General features: G+C 37.8%; 2 protein-coding genes across 2 annotated transcripts; one reads left to right on the top strand and one right to left on the bottom strand.

Moving 5' to 3' along the window:
- Nucleotides 1–7,015: 7,015 nt before the first annotated feature.
- On the bottom strand, nt 7,016–7,566 carry LOC122910326 (keratin-associated protein 14-like). Its single transcript, XM_044254975.1, has one exon. It carries the CDS (start codon nt 7,520–7,522, stop codon nt 7,016–7,018), a length of 507 nt encoding a protein of 168 aa, XP_044110910.1. The 5' UTR covers nt 7,523–7,566.
- Nucleotides 7,567–11,610: 4,044 nt separating this feature from the next.
- LOC122910002 (keratin-associated protein 15-1) lies at nt 11,611–12,051 on the top strand. Its single transcript, XM_044254779.1, has one exon. It carries the CDS (start codon nt 11,611–11,613, stop codon nt 12,049–12,051), a length of 441 nt encoding a protein of 146 aa, XP_044110714.1.
- The last annotated feature ends 2,786 nt before the right edge of the window (nt 12,052–14,837 follow it).

The following is a 14,837-nucleotide window of genomic DNA, read 5'->3' as shown; positions in this document are numbered from 1 at the left end:
CTGTAGTTTTGTGCTTCATGGATTTGAGAGATTTTTTAAAAGATCAATACAACTCTGGGACTGGGTTTGGACACACAATATGATAGATTTAAAGAAATATCTGTTGACATTCTTTATGTTTCTTGTTGGGGAGTATTCATTTCCTGAAGGTCCATATTTTGCATGTCTCAACGTCAGTGACACAGCTGAGAGTAAAGGTCATGAATTTTTGCTGATAAAGGAAAACAAATTGGTACATAAACTAGAAATGCAGACAACAAGAATATGATATAATTTATAAGGTAAAGTTATACATCAATAGACACGTACTTCAGAGTCTAGCATCTGAGTGGATTTTCAGCAGAAAAAAAGATGAGCCTTAGCTCCCAGGATAGATGGTATGTATGCTCTTCGTTGGTTAGTCTAAGTGCCACTATCCCTGCCTACCACAAGTGGTGTGTTCCTGACCCTTATGTATAAATGTATGTGAGTTTCGAAATCTTAGGTAGGGAGTACCTACCTAAGAAAGGTTAAGGAAGTGTGAATAACCTCCTGAAAGCCTCCTTGGCTTCTCCAAGGTTCAGCCTTTCAAGCTAAGAGCAACACACATGAGCAGTATTGAACAAACATTTATGCTTATTAATATTAGCCTCAGTCGCTATCTCCCCAAAATAGAGCTAAAATCAAGAACTTGGGTGCAGGTGGTTTCCTTGGTCTAAGGATCCCAGGGAGCAGGTTTGGGAGATAATGGAAGGTTAAAGAATCAGGGAGGAAAATCTCATAAAGGGACACATTTTTTAGTTAATATTACAGTGGACAATGGGAACATCATCTTTCTTGGCCTTTTTTAGGGACTTACAGAATGACTCTCGGAATTATTTACTCCAGGATCTGATCACCAGGCAGAAGCATTTATCCATCAGCTCCATCTCTCATTGGTTCAGTGTTGTAGCCAGATGTATGTTAATTTTCTGGAACATTCAGTATACAAAGGAGGATTCACATGGGTTCCATTTGTTTTCCTGGCTGTGATCTCAGAGAAGCTCAGGGAGAGAGTGAAGGAAATGCTGTGTTTGTGTAGAGAAACTCTGTGCAGGGTGCCTGGGTGGCTCAGTGGGTTAAGCCACTGCCTTCGGCTCGGGTCATGATCTCGGGGTCCTGGGATTGAGTCCCGCATCGGGCTCTCTGCTCGGCGGGGAGCCTGCTTCCTCCTCTCTCTCTCTCTGCCTGCCTCTCTGCCTACTTGTGGTCTATCTCTGTCAAATAAATAAATAAATAATCTTAAAAAAAAAAAAAAAAAGAGAGAAACTCTGTGCAAAGAGAGTTGGAGTCTGGATGAAATTGTTCACTATAGCTGTGCCTGGCATCCGCAGAGAGAATGAGGATATAAAGGAGGGCACAACAGGTATCAGATATACCACTTCCATTTAATACTCAAACATCCCTGTGAGAAAGATAAACATTGTGTCCTATAGATCTTTCCAGACATAAAGGAATAAAAACTCAAAAGGATTAGAAGCTTGCCAAAGTTTATAAATCAAAGATCTTGTAGAATCTGACCTCTTGAATCTATCTTTTATTGTTCTTTCTGTTTGTTTGTTTTTTTTAAATATGCAATTCTTTGTTTAACCAAAGAGTAGCTGAGTACCCCTGGTACTACAGAAATTCCTTCATATGAATAGGCTTCAACTCCTATGGGATCTTGTTTCATTAGCATCATGAAGAGTACCCAGAATAAAGAGTAGAAATGAAAACAAATTTAACATTTAGGAGAAATGCATGAAGAAAGGGTGAGCTAATTTTATTTGAAAATATTTGTATTAACTACAATACTTAATAAAAGACTGAGAGAAAAATATATGACTACCTCTCAGGAAAAGATCCCTGGAAATCCTGAGTGCTGTGACAAATCCTATATTCCTCACTTTAATTATTATTATTAGTGTCACATCACAATGTTACTTTCTTTAATACTAACACCATGAACAAAAATAACTTTAAAAAAAAAGCACTCTCACACCTCACTTGGTATATTCAAGTTCAATACCAGCAATTAGAGATGATCAACTTCTTGTTTAAACTTTTAAAAATGGGGTAAAATGGGGTGCCTGGGTGGCTCAGTCATTAACATCTGCCTCCAGCTCAGGTCATGATCTCAGAGTCCTGGGATAGAGCATTGGGTTCCCTGCTCAGGGGATATCTGCTTCTTCCTCTCCTTCTACTACTCTCTGTTTATGTCTCTCTGTGTGTGTCAAATAAATAAAATCTTTTTTTTAATTGAAAAAGAAAATAAATAAAAGATTAAGATGATTCTTATGTAACTTGCCAGATTTCTTAATTTTCTTTCAAGTTCTCCAACATTAACACTGCTGTTCCTAGAAAATTTCTATGAAAATTAAAAAAGAGAAACTATAAAATTGCCAAAATCTTGCCATATCTCCCAAGAACTGTAAATGGCAGTCCCATCTTGGTGAGTCGGGTTGAAGGAGTGGAAGCAATCTGAGTAAAATCATGGGAAAGTCCTGGAGTAGAGAAAAGGAGTACTGTTCGCACAGAAGTACCATAGGTCTGTTTGGGGTGTGGGGAAGGGAAGATTTAGAATCTAGCATGGCAGAGTAGTAGCCCAATCAAGAAAGAGAAGAAAATCTCTTGTGTGTGCTTTGTTATATAAAACAGTATACTAACAGCCTAAAATCCAGCAACACAAAGACACAAGGATAATAATACAACAGATGTGATTTAGGAGGTAAAGAAAAGCATTGATTACCAAACTAACCTACTGTGGATATTCATGAAGGCTTTTAAAACTTTAAAACTACAACTTCGTCTTTCATTAGCAGAATATTATAGTTTGTTTGGATACAATTATGAGTTATTTGTTTGCAATACTTACAACTCTTACTTCTTCTTCATAGGAATCTTACCTGTCTTTACCAAGATGTTGTCCTTTTCCAGATTTACACTTTTTATTATTACTAAAGCAACCAATAATTTTATCTTTGATATTGACCTTTTTAAATAATTTTACACTAACATTGTCAAATAAAGCATTATGAACTTTACTTGGATTCTTTTATTGTGCTGGAGAGAGGAACATTTTACTTCTACTATTGAGGTTCTTTGGCTGGTCTAATAATTAAATTGATTTAAAACAGATGAACTGGGGCACCTGGGTGGCTCAGTGGGTTAAAGCCTCTGCCTTAGGCTCAAGTCATGATCCCAGGGTCCTGGGATAGAACCCCGCATTGGGCTCTGTGCTCAGTGGGAAGCCTGCTTCCCTTCCTCTCTTTGCCTGCCTCTCTGCCTACTTGTGATCTCTGTCTGTTAAATAAGTAAATAAAATATTTTAAAAAATTTTTCAAAACCAGATGAACTGGAGTCAGACAAAAGTTTAATAATTATTGTATAACTCCAAGGTGGAGAGTAACCCCTTGAAATGGCCAAAGCCATCAGCTTAAATACCATCTGTAGCTCAAGACAAAGGAAGATTTTGGGGGTAGAGAGTCAGTTATAGAGATGACCAGGAAAAAACCAGTAAACAAGGCTGAAGCTGTTAAGCAGATTGAGATTTCTGGACTGTTGAGTCCTTCCCCTTTTCCTGGCATGCGGTAGGGCAGAGGCACTCTTACAAACAGAGGTTTCCCTTATGAATATAAATGTCTCTTATAAAAGGGTAACTTCTACTCAATTTTCAGATCTTCTTCTGTGTCTGTGTTTTCTTTAAAATACCCAGATTAAAATAATGGCCACGACAAGGAGGCATATTTTGAGGTGGCAGATTCAAATGGATGAAGAAATCAAATCGTTATTAGAATTAGTTCATTTTCTATGTAAGCCTTTGACAATATGGACATAAAACTGCCTTCATCTAATCCTTAGTGAAGTTTCTCTGCTGCTAATAGAAGAGCACATCCACAGCTATTGCTTTTGTGTGTGTGTTGTTTTGCGTGTACAGGAAAATTTAAGGTTTAATGTGAGTGAAAATCATTTATTTGACCTCAATGAAAATGTATGCATCTCAGTAATCTAATAACAATCTTTTGCAACTGCTAATGATAATTCATCATCTTTGGAAGCAATTGGTGATGTAAATTTACCAGAAAGAGAACTCCAATATGGAAGAAAATAGAGCCCCAATTAGGACAGCTGTCCAGGAAAGAGGATCTTCAGGAGAAAGAAAGTGCTCCAGAGAATGAACAGTCTTTATAGGATAATGTGCTTTTCTACTTCTTGGAAAAGCTCAAAAAAATTGTAGATGAGCATATAGGTAGAAATCCTAAGTTTTAACATCAAGGAATTTGGAGAGTAGAAGCACTGATTGATATCTCAAGGACAAGATGGTTTTCCTTTAGGCTACTCATTCACAAAGCAGGTGCACAATGCATGCGTGGTGGGCCATAACTCAGACTTCCGGTTTGAACAAAGTTTATATACAGTCATGCTGACTTAGAAAGAAGTCTAAAATGGCTTCCTTAGGGAGTTTTTCTTTCATCACAATCTAAAAAAAACAAACAAAAAAACTACTTTCGGGGGGCTGGCTCAGTTGGAAGAACATACACCTCTTGATTTGCAGGTCGTGAGTTTGGTCTGCATATTGGGTGTAAAGATTGCTTACATACTCACTTACACAAATACAAAATAAGTAAATACACACATAGGTACACAGAAAAAAAAAAAACTCAAAGAACACTTCTGCTTTCTTTTGAACTGGTTACTGTTGCTTCTTCAGCAAAATTGTCTCTGAATTTTCATGTGGTCTGTGACATTGCTGACCCCCATGGTAGATAGTAAATGGCATCAAATTGTTGTATGAATGAAATATTCGCCATCAACTTGCTTTAGGAACAGAAATTACCTATTCACTTTTTCACTAAAGATGAACTTCTTCCATTTTAGCTCATTGCTCCTAAAAATAAATTTTTGCAAAGTTTAAAGAAGAAAGATCAGACAAATCAAATAGTTGCAGGTTTAAACAATATAATATATGGTCAAGCCACTCCAGCAAGAGCATGTAAATTATTCTTTATATGCTGTGTGGCAGCCTCAATTTCTTACACTTCATGCACAACCCATTGGTAATTCTCAATTTCCTCACTATCTCCCCCTACTGGTCACTTGTTGTATATTATTGCATGCCGCAGCCTACGGAAAGAACCCTTTCAGTATTTTAGGCTGCTTTAGAGCAACAAATAACCTGCCACGAGGATATGAATGTGTAAGCGGTCCTATCCCTTGTATCTGAGTGTAATTTGTCTTTCAATGATCCCTCTGCACACTGTCTTTGACAGAAAAGTGACAGTTCTATTTTGCTCAAAAAAGGATGAACAAAGGAAACACAGGAGAAGTTTTGTCTTATTCCAGATTTAAAGTTGGTTAAGGTAAAACCACTGCTCACTATGCATACATCTTATACTCCATGAACTAAAAGCATGACCGAAGTTGGAGGTCTCCCAAACCAATCTCACTTATATTAATTCAATTATCACTCATTATAAATAAAAAGTAAAAAAACAAAAACAAAAACAAAACAAAACAAAAAGCAAGACCATTACCAGAGGAGACAGGATGCTGAGACAAACAGAATGAACCAAGACATATGGTTACCCTGTGGGTGAGAATCTAGTTATCCGTGCCTTTAGTAGTGTAGTCCTTGACTTAGTGGATAAATGTCTGGAGGAGAACTGATTCCCAGGTCATCAGCTGCCTGGATGTCTAGCTCAATGCTGTAACAACAGAATATTTGCACTCGTCTTGAGTTTTGTTCTGTTGTTGTTTTCAAACAAGTGTTATTAACTGAACAACCAAAGAGCAGGAGCAAGTTGGGATTTCATCAAAACTACAGGACTGACTATAATGGGGCTATTTACCAATAAATGTTGGAATGTGTATGATATTTCATTTAGAGACTTGATTTCTTTTTATCATCATTATTATCATTTATGTTTTATTTTAATTCCAGTATAGTTAACACACAGTGTTACATTAGTTTCAAGTGTACCATATAGTGACTCAACACTTGAGACTTGGTTTCCTATGTCAGTTGAGTGGGGTGAGTGGAACTTCACCAAATCTAACTCACTAACGTCTAACTTCTGACTGGAGAGCTTCACTCCACTTTTGCATGTACTTTAGGATATATTTTATTAGAGTTGCCTTCCTTCCAAAATTCTGTAGTGTATGTAATATCCATTATAATTTATAATTATTTTATATAAAAACACTGAAATTTCTAACTCCATACAGAACAAAAAGTCTTAAAAATATATTTCTAGGTTTTATCATATGAAGGTATGGAGTGGAGATTAAAGATAAAACAATTTCTTTCAAACCAAAAAGACAGTTGAAGATTTTATTTTTTATTTTAAAGTAAACATATATATATATATATATTTTTTTTTTTTTTTTTCTCAGAGAGAGAGAGAGAGAGCATGAGTGGGGAGGAGCAGAGGGAGAGGGAGAAGCCCACTCTGTGCTAAGTACAGAATACAACATGGGGTTCAATCTCACAACCTTGAGATCAGGACCTGAACTGAAATCAAGAGCTAGATGTTCAATGAACTGAGCCACCCAGGAGTCCCTTAAATAAAAAAATTTTTGAGTGGTAAATACAAATACAGAAATATCCAGTCAGATATTTAAAAGTAGTTTTGAAGACACAGAGTAAACAAATAACACGAAAACATATATGTGAATGTCATGTAACATATTTTATTTAAACTTAGATTTTTCCATTTTGTAAAATTTGAAACAAATGTACTAGGAGAAATAACTAGGAGATAGTAAGAAAGTTTAAAAAAGAAATATGTTTCAATATTGTATATAGAACTATAAGAAAGTTGCTTCAACATCTTTCTTCCATGAATGTATTTTCCAATTACTGGAATGCAAATTATTTCTAAACCATAGAAGGTCACAATAGAAGTCAAATTTGGAAGCTAATGAAAAGGACAGACAGACATCAATAGATAGCATGGATCTTGACATAGCTGGTGTTGTAAATTTCTAGACATAGTAGGTATTATGTTCCAACATAAGATTAGTAGAAGCCAGACCCACAGGTTGGTTGGCAGAAAGCAGACTGGCAGCTTCTAGAAGAGTAGTAGAGTGGACGGTAAAAGCTGGATCTACAACCCAGGGATGAAAAGGCACTGGGACCACAGCCCACTGACTGGAAACCACCCAATCCAAAGCCCAGAGAGGGAGAGCCACAACCAAAAGATTGAAAGCCGCTGGAGCCAAAGCCCAGAGACCCTGTATAAGTTGTCTGGCAGGGACTGAAGAGTGTGGAGGTCCTCGTGGGGTAGCAGGATGACTGGCAAGGTCTGGACACCAGGTAGGACGTCCGGCAGCTGGTGGGCTCACAGCAGGTCTCTTGACAGCCACTGGAGAGGGAGGAGCCCAGCTGGTATGTGCCGGGAGACTGGAGGTTAGTGCTGCAGAACAGGTTGTTGGGGTAAGATGAGCCGCAGAAAGATCCTGGGTAGCGCAGGTATCCCCCAAGGGACTGGGACGAGAAGTTTCCAGAGCAGCAGTTGTAGGACATGGTGGCAGGAGATGTGTTGTACAATGAGAAGCTTCTGAGCTTGAATGCCACTTCTCAGACTGGGGCATTTATATACCCTTATCATCGGGTGTGCCACCCCATGACACATACAAACAGGTTACCTTCTGCTTTTAACTGAATTGAAAAGATCATCATAATCAAACATATGTAGTGTTTGTGGTTTTACAACTGGAAAGTGCAGTCGTGTTTGCGCCTTGGAATTCAGGTAATAGTGCTGAATCTTCAAAGCTATTAGTCATCTCCCTCTACCAAAGGTCACCCAGCAGATCACTCAAAGTACAGCTTCAGAGGTAGACCGTGTCTGGGATGAGGAGAGCTGGCTTAATTAAAAATAATTGATACCCCTTTCACAATCTGTCTCAAAACTGGTGCCATCTGGAGAGCAAAGTTGCTAACTAACTGATCTATTCATAGTCATTTCTTTTAAACAAAAACACACATTGATTGTTGCCAAGCAAGTTTACTTAATGAACAGTGTCATCAGAAAGCAGCAGTGATAATATGCAAGATGTAGGAGGATTTTTTTTTAAGTCAGCTCTCAATTTGAACAGCTTCAGTGAAATATTAACTGAGGGTCCCTCATTTCCCATGTTCCTGCTTAAACCGTATGCAGACTGGTAAGAGTTGATCTTAGTTTTTCTTTTTTTTGTGTAAGCATTTACTTTGGTATAAGTTAAATATTGAAGTTGTTTTATATTATTCTGGAATGTTAGAGGAGATTCATCTAAGATGTTGAAAAAGCATTAAAGGGACGCCTGGGTGACTCAGTGGGTTAAGCCTCTGCCTTCGGCTCAGGACAGGATCCCAGGGTCCTGGGATTGAGCCCCATGTTAGGCTCTCTGCTCAGCGGGGAGCCTGCTTCTCCCTCTCTCTCTCTCTGCCTGCCTCTCTGCCTACTTGTAATCTCTGTCTGTCAAATAAATAAATAAAATCATTAAAAAAAAGAAAAAAACTTTAAAAATGACAAAACATGGCAAAAATTCCCCATGTATTTTTTTTAATCTTTTATTTTTTATAAACATATAATATATTTTTATCCCCAGGGGTACAGATCTGTGAATCTCCAGGTTTACACACTTCACAGCACTCACCAAAGCACATACCCTCTCCAATGTCCATAACTCCACCCCCCTTCTCCCAACCCCCCTCCCCCCAGCAACCCTCAGTTTGTTTTGTATTTCTATCTCTAATCAGAGGCAGTCTTATCATTAAAAAAACTCCCCAGAACCTGGAAAATGTTCTTGTTCTAAAGAAAGTTTATAAGGTAATTGCGTTGAAGTATTGGACCAAAGCAGCCATCTTAAGGAGATTCTTCCTTGCCTCAGAAAGCAACATACATCACTTTGACTTAAATTGTTTTCAGGTGTTTCTGACAAGTATTACAAAATTTCTAAAATAAATGGTCATATTTTTTTCTTGTTCTATGACTTGTATTCCACTTCTACATAGTAGGGTAATGAAGATTGATACCTTGATTGAGAAGGTTCATCTTGTCATGGCTTCTGGGCTGTTTGATTCATTCCTTTCACTCTAAAGCATACCCTTCCACTTCTGAACAAAAGTGTTGGAGTGCAAAAACCTCCATTTTGTTGAGAAAAGAATGTCCAAAAATTACTTAATATCCAACTCATAGAATATTCTTCCACAGAAATAGCTGATAAGAATGATAAATGAAAATACTTGAAAACCATTTTGTCTATTCAAAATGTTCAGACCCATAAAGTTTACAATTTGGGGTTTTTAGCAGTTATCCCCAGTCCTCTACCAGACTGGAATCACATTTATAATATCCTGACAAGATATTCCCAGTCCCCTCAAGATGGAAATCTCATTATCTACAAAAGTGACTTGTTTTAGATTTTTAACTGAATCTTCCTTTAAAACTTCCACCTAGCAATCTCAGTTCTTTCTAGAGTAAGTCTGAGCTCATTTCCATTGGACAACATATCGGTTTTTGAAGATGGGTATCTTATGAGGCTTGCCCATTCCGATAGGTTATTTTAAGCCATTTCCCACATCCATGCACTACTCTACTTGTGGTCATCAATGATGCACTTGATAGGAGGGTTTAGAAAAATACTTATAATACTAGTCTTCTAGGCAGAATATATATGTTATTTGATACATGTGTCACATCAGAGGCATTCATTTTTTATTTATATTATAATGAATTATAATGTATCCCAAAGGCATTCATTCTTTATTTCACATTATCATCTGTTCTGATTCCCACCCACCCCATTTCAACTTATAAAGATCATTTAGAACTATTATAACTATGACTTCTTCCAATTTTCTTTTTTAAATTTATTTTTAATTTATTTTCAGCATAACAGTATTCATTACTTTTGTACCACACCCAGTGCTCCATGCAATCCGTGCCCTCTCTAATACCCACCACCTGGTATCCCAACCTCCCACCCCCCGCCCCTTCAAAACCCTCAGATTGTTTTTCAGAGTCCATAGTCTCTCATGGTTCACCTCCCCTTCCAATTTCCCTGAACTCCCTTCTCCTCTCTAACTCCCCATGTCCTCCATGCTATGTGTTATGCTCCACAAATAAGTGAAACCACATCATATGGTTTTTTCCAATTTTCTGCTTTCTACCAACTTCTTCCAATCCATTCCAACTTTTCTAATTACTTGATTTTGTTTATCTTCTGTAGGAATTCCTACCCTATGAAAGGAAACTAAGAGAACAAAGTCCTTTTTTTTTTTTTTATGTGTAGTCTTTATTCTTCTGTTCTCAAAACATCAACCCTACCAAAAGTTTACTTAAACTTTATGCGGATGAAGAGTTTTTGATAATTTATCCATGACTTCTATCAAAAAGCAAGTCAACTTCAGGGCAAGGATTCTTCAGCTTCAGTATTTTTACAATGTAATCTTCAATGTACTCCCGCAAATATTGGACCCTTTATGCTTTTTTTTTTTTTTCAGGCTTTATTTATTTGAGAGAGAGCAAGAGCATGAGTATGTAGGGAAGAGAGGCAGAGAGAGAGAGACAAGCAGATTCATGACTGAGGAGGAAGCTCCACACAGGACTTTATTCCAGGACCTGAGATCACAACCTGAGCAGAAGTCAGACACTTAACTCACTGAGCCACCCAGATGCCCCTGTGCACTTTATTTTATTTTATTTTATTATTTTATTTTACTTTACTTTATTTCAGAGAAAGAATGTGTAAGTGAGAGAGCAGAAGCAAGGGGAACAGCAGAGGGAGAGGGAGAAGCAGACTCCCTGCAGAGCAGAGAGCTCAGAACAGGGCTGGATTGCAGGACTCTGAGATCATGACCTGAACTGAAGGCAGACACTTAACTGACTGAACCACCCAGGTGCCCATGGACACTTCATTCTTAAATCAAAAACCTGAACACACAAAAGTAGCTTGGGTGCTTGTGCAATAAGAAAACCAAAATCCAAATATGTAGGACACACATTTAGCTTTCTTACCAGTTAAGAGTTCTTAGTGGGTTATTTCTTCTATAATGCCCACAAGATTTTGGAAAATGAAACAGATATTAAGGATTGTAGGTGTTTTTTTTGTTTTGGTTTGGTTTGGTTTGTTTTGATTTTTGTTTGTTTTGTTTTGTTTTGTTTTCTGTTCTCAACTAGGTTCCTAAACTTGGGACAAAATAAATTTGCCCTCCCGACCACAAAGTATTTTTTTAGAACTTTAAACAGAACAAAATTCTCACTGTGTTACCCATTCGATACAATATCTTGAGGGATAGGATGAATGAAACACCAATCTTATAGGGACAATTACCATACAATTATATTCATCTACCCAAGCTAGTTGAATGAGAGATGACATCTTTGCTCATAAACAATTGCTTTGAAAACCTAATGAAATTATTTCATTTAAAAGTCTGCCTTCATTTAAAAAAAATAAAAAAAGGTCTTTGAAGGTTAACGTATTTCATTTTGACAGGAGACTAGTTAAGCATTCTTATTAAATGGGCACATGCTACCAACCCATTGATAGGTTATATAATCGTCCAGTAGAAGGTAACAGTCACACTCAGCACACCTCTGTGCAACTCAGCTGAACTCAGAACTTGCTATGCATTACAACTGCAGCACTGGAAACTTCTCCTCCCACTCTCTTGGAGGTTACCTGGGATACGCATGTTCCACCTATAATTCTTTCTACTCCAACAATGTAGTCTACTCTCCCAGCACCTGCCAGCTGGGCTCCTCTGTCTTTGGTGGCTATCAAAAGATCTGCTTTGAGCCTACCAGCTTGGGGACATTCTGTGCTGGAGCCAGATCCTACCAGAAATCCTGCTTCCACCCAAAGAATTCCATCTTCTTCAATCCCTGTCAAACAAATTACATGGGGTCTCTGGGATGTGGAAATATTGGCCTTGGGTCTCTTCATTGTGGAAGCACTGGTTTCCAATCTCTGGGCTGTGGGTCCAGCTTCAGTCATCCAACTTACTTTACTCCCAGGAATTGCCAGTCAACTTGTTACCAACGAGACTTTAGCTCTTCCTTTTTTTGATCAACTTGCTAAATATTCCCCATCATTTCACCATTGTGTATGTGCCTTATGAAACCTTAACATGTAGCCTGTCCCATATCTGCAATTACTGACCATCTGCATCACCAGGACTTTCCATCACCATCTCTCCCAGAGTATGTGATTCACTGTGGACAAAGTAACCTTGGCCTGTGACCTTTTCTAAATCAGACATATGAGATAAATCTTGGATTTTCATTTTTATGTCAATGCTCAGAGACCCTTTCATTCCTCTCCAAGATTTTTCTCTTATTTTTCTCTTAGGATTCTTTCACTGAAGTATATTTCAAATAGCAATGGCATTTAAAATAAATTTTTCTGTACCATGAATTATGGCACTCCATTTTTCTTTTTCCTATGGTACATTTGTTGAATGTTGCAGTGCCTTCAACTGTCATCATTAAGTAAGCACCTTTTTGTTTTGTTTTGTTTGTTTCATAGGTTTTATTAATATGTTACTGAATAGAAAACAAGGAATTTAAAGGATAATTTAAATATGTGACATATCTTACAGGTTAAGGATTTATGTACCCTGATAGATGAATTTGTTTATCTAATTGCTTTAGAAAATCTTGTGTTTAGTTAGGCATTCACTGAAAAAAATATTGAGTTTTGATTATAGATCTGGCATCGTCCTGAATAAAGGCATAAATTCCCTGCCTTCATGAAGTTCACATACATACCATTCTAACTTACTGTCATGTAGCAAGTGCAATGATGGGGACAAAAAACTAAATTTCAATAGGAATACAAAGAACAGGGACTTCAAAAAAGTGTGAGGGGAAAAAAAGTGTGAGGAAATCACATAAAACTCATCATTGACAAACCAAAGAGTTACAATTTCATATTAAAAAAATAAATCTTGTTGATATAATGTGTTAGTTGTAGTCCTTTGAGAAATATCTGCCGAAATAAATTTATTAGAGAAAATGCCTGTCAGGGAATATGGAGAGGTAGCTGGAAAATTCTGGAAGAGTCATCAGACCACAATGAAGAATTGAATTCAGTGAAGGAAAGAGAGAAGCAAAGAAGGAATGTTGGGTTGGAATAACCTTCTTCAGAGCAGATCCAAGAAAGCTTTGATAAGTTATCCATTACAGTAGTTCCTGTCTCACAGACAGAGATGGGCCTGCCTTAGTATCCCTGCCAAGCTCAGTAACTGGCCTAGGAGAGGGCACAGTATGACGTTGACATACATGTGGTGGTAGATTCAGAGACTGGAGACTAGAGATGTCAGTCAATAATCTTCCCTGCAGAGGGAGGTGTGAGAACTACATTTCCATAGCTTCTATGATGTTTATTCTGATTTATAATAAGGCAAAATAGTGATAAATGGTGAAATGATAAATAAAAAGATGGAATTTTTCATGAATTAAATTCAGTGTCTTTTTTTTTTTACTTAATTAGGTCAAAAAATTAATTTCTGAAACAGACCCTATCTAGGACTCAGTGAGTGAAAGTCTAACTCTACAGCTGAATATGAGAAAGAATTGAGAATACTGGATGGCCATCTTTGATTTTAAAATAACTAATGTATTAAAGATGCTAGACCCAATAGGGTATAATTAAAAATTGCTTCATCTTTCTCATGATATTGAATTTCGCACTTACCTGAGGGCTCTAACTAGCCTGGATCTCTGAACAATTCCATGGGCAGATGCATGATCACATTAAGATATTAAGAAACATCTTTATCTCACATTAGTAGCTAATTTCAATCCACTATAAATTAAAAATCGGCATTTTATCTACAATGACCCTCCTCCCTTTTTCTTTAATTTAGGCCTGTCACGTGATTTGACAGACCACTGGTGACCTGGTCATTTGGTTTAAACTTCTTGCTCTCCCTTGTCTTCCATCAATATGCTGCTCCCAATTTCTCCTGTTCAAGCCAGAGAGAAAAGACAGGAGGAAAGAAAGTGAGAACTCAGGTCATCCGTTCCAGCATGCTTTCGACTACTTGTGCCAACGTGACTTCTTTGTTTCAGGAAACTTTTCCTGGGAAAAGGTGAGATTAAACCAATGAATCATTTCACTGTATTCTTCAGAAAACTTTTATGGACTCACTTACTGGACAAAAGGATCTATAGACCTGGAAAAACAGAGCCCAGAGTAAGCAACCATTTGCTTATTGAGAGACCTGTGCCAGTATGTTCTCTGCTAGCTCGCCAGTCCTACAATATCACATAATAAGTTTGCCCAGTCCCAATCAATTTCCTGCCCTGACACCATTTGAACCGAGAATCTCACTTCTAATACCTCTCTTGGGAGTCAACAGCTCAACCTCCCAGCATCCTCCCCTCATCCAGGAAGTTTGGCTATATTTCATTTTGTTTAAGTAACATACTGGCTGATATTCAAAGGTGTTCCAAGGGGCATAAAAGTGTTCACTTAGCTAGTGTTATTTGTGAATCTGTCTTTGTTGTTGAAGATCCTCAGTTTTCACAGGTGTCTGAATAATGGCTCTTTCCCTAGTGGAGACTGTGGTGTGTTTTCCAGAAAGCATCTTGTTACCACCTTACACCACTGCCTGGAACCTTCTGCACTGAACCATTCACCTGACAGTGACCACACTCTTCCACAGCTTCTCATTAGCTCCTCACCCTCTGTCCCTCCTGCCACCAGAGCTACGCGCCATCCAGCTTTCTTTTGCTAGCATCTGTTTGCTCTAGAGACAGACCTCTTGGCTGAGAGGAAACACACCCACTCTCTGCCTATCCATGGAAGCAGAGTTTGCTCCTAGAGCAGCTTCTTTTCACCCAGCAAAC

Source organism: Neovison vison, chromosome 6, assembly GCF_020171115.1.
Source record: "Neovison vison isolate M4711 chromosome 6, ASM_NN_V1, whole genome shotgun sequence".
NCBI classification, from domain to species: domain Eukaryota; kingdom Metazoa; phylum Chordata; class Mammalia; order Carnivora; family Mustelidae; genus Neogale; species Neogale vison.
Note: the sequence above shows the minus strand (reverse complement) of the source record. Positions and strands in the feature narration are given on the sequence as shown.